The sequence below is a fragment of the Cornus florida genome, unplaced genomic scaffold, assembly GCF_030987335.1.
Source record: "Cornus florida cultivar Cherokee Brave unplaced genomic scaffold, ASM3098733v1 CherokeeBrave_3.0.0_Hap2_Chr03, whole genome shotgun sequence".
NCBI lineage: Eukaryota > Viridiplantae > Streptophyta > Magnoliopsida > Cornales > Cornaceae > Cornus > Cornus florida.
In genome coordinates this window covers 36,197,084-36,201,778 of record NW_026775573.1, presented here as the reverse complement: position 1 = coordinate 36,201,778, position 4,695 = coordinate 36,197,084, and the positions used below count along the sequence as shown (strand labels likewise).

General features: G+C 34.5%; 1 protein-coding gene across 3 annotated transcripts; it reads left to right on the top strand.

The window, feature by feature from the left end:
- Positions 1–340: 340 nt before the first annotated feature.
- LOC132300271 (general transcription and DNA repair factor IIH subunit TFB5-like) lies at positions 341–4,695 on the top strand. Of its 3 annotated transcripts, XM_059797290.1 has the most exons (4): positions 341–602; positions 1,231–1,320; positions 3,670–3,732; positions 4,269–4,695. In XM_059797290.1, the coding sequence occupies exons 3-4, from the start codon at positions 3,698–3,700 to the stop codon at positions 4,444–4,446; spliced, it is 213 nt and encodes a 70-aa protein (XP_059653273.1). In that variant the 5' UTR covers positions 341–602; positions 1,231–1,320; positions 3,670–3,697; the 3' UTR covers positions 4,447–4,695. The 3 variants fall into 3 exon arrangements, with proteins under 3 accessions (XP_059653273.1, XP_059653272.1, XP_059653274.1); XM_059797289.1 differs by lacking the exon at positions 1,231–1,320 and having other exon boundaries at positions 349–602; XM_059797291.1 differs by lacking the exons at positions 341–602; positions 1,231–1,320 and adding an exon at positions 1,337–1,568.

Sequence of the window (4,695 nt, the reverse complement as noted above, 5' to 3'; positions counted from 1 at the left end):
TTCTAATAAGCGCGCGAAATATAAATATAAATTATGTTTTTATTTACTGAATAAGTGTAATGCTAAAATAATAATAATAATAAACAAAACTCATAAGTGAAAAAATATTGCATAATTCATCATCAAAGCACAAATAGAGTGTGTATATATTGTGTGTGTGTGTGTATATATATATATAGTATATATGTATATGTAAAAATAATTTTTAGAAAAAAAAAAAAAAAAAAAAAAACTCCATTTTACATACTATCCGTACTTATGAACCATTTACCTTCGTATCAGTTCCATCCAAAGCTAATCTGGATTTAGATTTCTTAATCTGAATTTGAACTTTAAAAAATGTGTTCAATGAACAGGGAAAACAAAAAGAAAAAAAGAAAAAAGAAAAAAGAAAAAAATAATTCAATGAACGAAAAAGGCCAAAAAAGAAAAAAGGAAAAAAGAAAATGGATTAAATTGGATTAGGATTGAGAGAGAGTCCTATTCGTCTCATCTACGTGCTCTATACGTGTTTCTGTATTTGATTCTTTCTAGGGTTTCGTTATCTGACTTCGATCATTCGGACGATCAACGACCCTTCTCTCCGTGTTCAAATCTTTCTGGTAAAGTTCTCTCTCAAGCTATGCATTTTTTCACTTGAATTTTTCATATCGTTTAGGGTTTTTATACTCTAGACCTTGAACTAGTTATCTGCTTGTTCTGTCAAAACTTCAATTTAGGGTTTATGGATTATATGTAAATTATGGATTTTGTTGTTGGTCATTCTGAGTAACAGCTCTCTGATTGTATGTGCACTAGGTTATACATTTATATATGTGTGTATATATTTGGTAATTTATTTTTAACTAATTGACTGTTTGTTTGAAGTTATGAACTACTTTAGTGTGTGATTGAAGAATTCTATAATAGCATCTTAAAATTCATAGCTACTTGGTGAGAATTGAATTGAAACAATGGCTTGAGAGTTGGGATCATAGCAATAGCTTGAGATTGGTACTATTGATTTTGATCCGGGTTGACTCTTCCGAGTTAACTCATCTGCGTTCTTAGTTGCCTGAGTTGGATGTATTAATTCGTTGGGGAGGGGGGTTTATTTACCAAGCAATACGAAAAGCGTGTATGTATTCTGTATTTTTTTCCCCTCTTCTTAAATATAAATAAATTGTTATAAATTTTTTTGGGTGATTAATTGGGGGTGGTGAGTACTGAGCTGAGTCTGGTTTTCTCCAGAGAATGTAACAGAGATGGCGAATGGGTGGGCAGTGTTATCAAAGGTCCAAGGTGCTAGAGCTCCTTTGGGGTTCGGGCATGAGGCGCAAGGTGAGTGACACAATTGAAAAATTAATTTACTATGAAAGAAGTCATATTCCATATTAAAAGCTCAAGTGTTGTCAAAGGCGCGCGCCCCTTTGATAACATTGTGGGTGGGCGAGTTTCCATTATGTTGTTCTGGCTTCGAATCAGAGCGGGGAGTCACAACTGAGATGAGGGTGTATGGGCAGAATCCTCTAAGCAGTTATCATGAGGTTTTTTGTATTCTCTTTGCACACTTCTTGAGCTCCAAACAGGTACACATGTTAAAGAGTAATAAAATACATAGTGGCATTTTTAAATTGCACACTAGCAGATGATTAATCTTATCTACCAGCAGACTTTTTTTTAGTCACTCACATGCCGACTGTTTAGATATTTTAAATATATGTATTAAGTGTGTATATCATTCTCTATTAAGGGCCTTTTCGGACTTATCCTGATAATTTGCTGATTCCTATGATCTTAATTAGATTAATCTAACATACTGGGATTGAGTCCATTAGGGTATCTTTGGCAGGCATGCCTTTCTTGACTTTTTCCATTGTCTTTGCTTGTGGATTACTATGTTCTCTTTTCACAAATGGTCAATGCATAGCCTCTTCATTATGAAGCATCTTTGTATAATTCTAACTTTATATTAAGGCTCCGTTTGTTTCGACTGAAGATATTTTCTTATTTTCTTTTTTAGGGAATATATATATATATATATATATATATATATATATATATATATATTTTCGGTGTCTGGCAAAGGTTTAGGTCAAGTCCATCGGGCGGGGCTTGTAAAATAACTTGCCGAAAAATGATAGTTAAGTTTTTTTTGTTAGAGTTTAACATACTTTTTCTTTGTAAATATTTTACGACAACCAAACACCAGAAAATAAAATAATATTTTATATCCAAACAAACGGAGTCTAACCTTCTATTTATTCTCCTTGCCTTATCTAGACTGACTTCATGTGCTGCAAACATGCACCATTGGAAATTTCCCATGACGTGTCAATCAGTTAACTAATTAAAGAATAAGGAAAAGAAGATGATAGAGGCTCAAAGCTAATCTTAAATATAAATCTTTCCTGATTGAAAACTCTGTTGTCTTGTATCACTCAAAACCTGTCAAAAGGGAGGTAAATTCAACAATTTGGGAGGTGGTGTATGTATAGAGATTCCCTGCTTATGCGAGGTTGTTGTGTTCAATTTTTCATCCAGCCACAATGTATCAGCAGTCTCTCTTTCATGTTTTAATCTTATAGCCTCTCTGTTAATTTATTTGCTTTGCAATCTTTTGCATCATATCCGCAGGAAACAATAATTTAGTTGATTCCAGTGTGATGAGATTTACATTGGTGGCAGTGTTGTAAGCGGTGATGAGATTGACAGCTTTCTTTCAAGTCTGACAGTGTGCAAGCTAAAGAAACTGTTCTTCAAAGTGATCTATGGCAATTGTAGGAAAATTAATTGTCTTTAAGATAATGGGAACCTATAATAAATTCTTTAACGAGCCTTGAGAATGTTGTACTCAAAAAGGGCCTAAGTCGAAATACTAGTGCCATTGGTAAACCTATTAGATTGAATGAGCCAATGGCTGCCAGAAGCCATATAGCCTAGAGATCCAATAGAGTTCAAGTACTGTAAAAAATCTAAAAGAAGTGATATTGTAAGGTCTTTGGCCATAGCACATGTAGAAGGCAGAATGGAGAGAGAATTTAATTCCTGGAGTAATCTCAAGGAAATCCAAGTTAATGCACATTGCCTAGTGGTGTGTACTCCTATGTTTGTAACCAAGCATCCACTTTTCATTATAATAGGAAGATCCATCGGCTTTGCTTGTTTGGTCTCTCTGTCCAGGTTGTGAGTGGTATTTTGCTTGATTTTTCCCCTCCTGTTGTGAGTGCTATAATTTGGGCTTGTTTGGACACTTATTGCGTCTTTTTAAAAAATATATATATATTTTTCGTTAATGAATTTGTTTTACCTACCAATTTTTTTTTTAGTAGTGAGCAAGATATTGGTACAGTGGGTATTTCAGGGTTTCACAGGAGATGGTTGTGAGGGGGTAGGTATGGATTTAGATGGTGGTGGCTACTTTTGATGCAAGTTGCGAGGATTTGTTAGTGCGTGTTTTTGTGTGGTGTGAGATTGTGAGTTTTAGCCATCATGGAGGTTGTGTATGTGGGTGAAAGTGCAGGCTTTGGGTTGATAGAAAAAGATTGTCTGTTTATATGCCTCACATTAATTTCTCATATTCACACAATGGTTTAGCTTCATTCAATGCTTTAGTTTCACACCCTTTTATTTTGGTTAGTAATAACTGTTTTATGCTGCTCTCATCCCTTAAATTGATTACTGTTGCAGTTCAAACGTTTTAAGTTGCTGCTACATCATGGACAACTTCACCAAAGGACTCTTTATTTCATGGTAATTTTTAAATTACAACTTTTGAAGTCAGTTTTGACATTCTCGTCTACTAATTATCTATTTGGTATGTTTCTTTAATATTATTAGTTAATAACTTGCTCTTTTCTCATTGCGGGGATGGGGGTTATGTAGGTTTAATTTAAGAGAAGAGCAAGTCTCTCACGAGGACACTCTTGCTTTGGCATTGTGTTGAGAGAGCACTCATACTGTGGCATCCCTGTAATAACTTGCTCTTTTCTCGTTGAACAATTTGCTTGTTTGTTTGTAGCTTGAAACGTTGTTTTTGAAGAACTTCAGATCTATTCAAGGAAGGTTAAAATTGGAAAAAGTTCGACTATTCAGATGATACAGGAGATAAAAAGTTTCCCAATTAGATGTATTACAAAAAAAATTCCAGAATTGGACTTGTCAATGAAACTAGTGTGTGTGTGTGTGTGTGTGTTCATATGCACAAGCTTTTGTCATGTTTATTTGTTTTTCGACTGCCCTATTCCTCCTCTTTGTTACTCTGACAATCTGTTCATACTTTCTTGCAGTGACATACCCATGGCACAGTTTATCATCTACTTGAACAATATGCTTCCCAAACCACAGAAGTTCATCATAGATGTCTTGGATAACACTCACTTGTTCGTGCAGCCCCATGTGGGTGAAATGATACAAAACGTGGTTGCAGATTTCAGAAACCGGAATTCATACGAGAAGCCTGCTTAATTTAGCTTTTCCAGAATCCCATCTTTCATTTCTGAAATGCACATAGCAACAGATAGATTATACCTCTTCTTTTTTCTAGTTTGTTAATATTCCTTTTGCATTTGTATGAGTTACGAATTACAGTTCATGTTATCCGAGCAAGTTGATGTATTTTTAGTTAGAAATGGTCGTGGATTGAATTAACTGCAAATGTAAGCCTAACGTCTTTTCATTTGAGAAGTATGGTTCAGATGGAATTTCGTGCCCTAA

Coding starts and splice junctions, on each gene's coding strand:
- LOC132300271 (XM_059797290.1), top strand. CDS start 3,698: ATGGACAACTTCACCAAAGGACTCTTTATTTCATG. Junction 3,733..4,268: donor AAAGGACTCTTTATTTCATG/GTAATTTTTAAA, acceptor ACTTTCTTGCAG/TGACATACCCATGGCACAGT.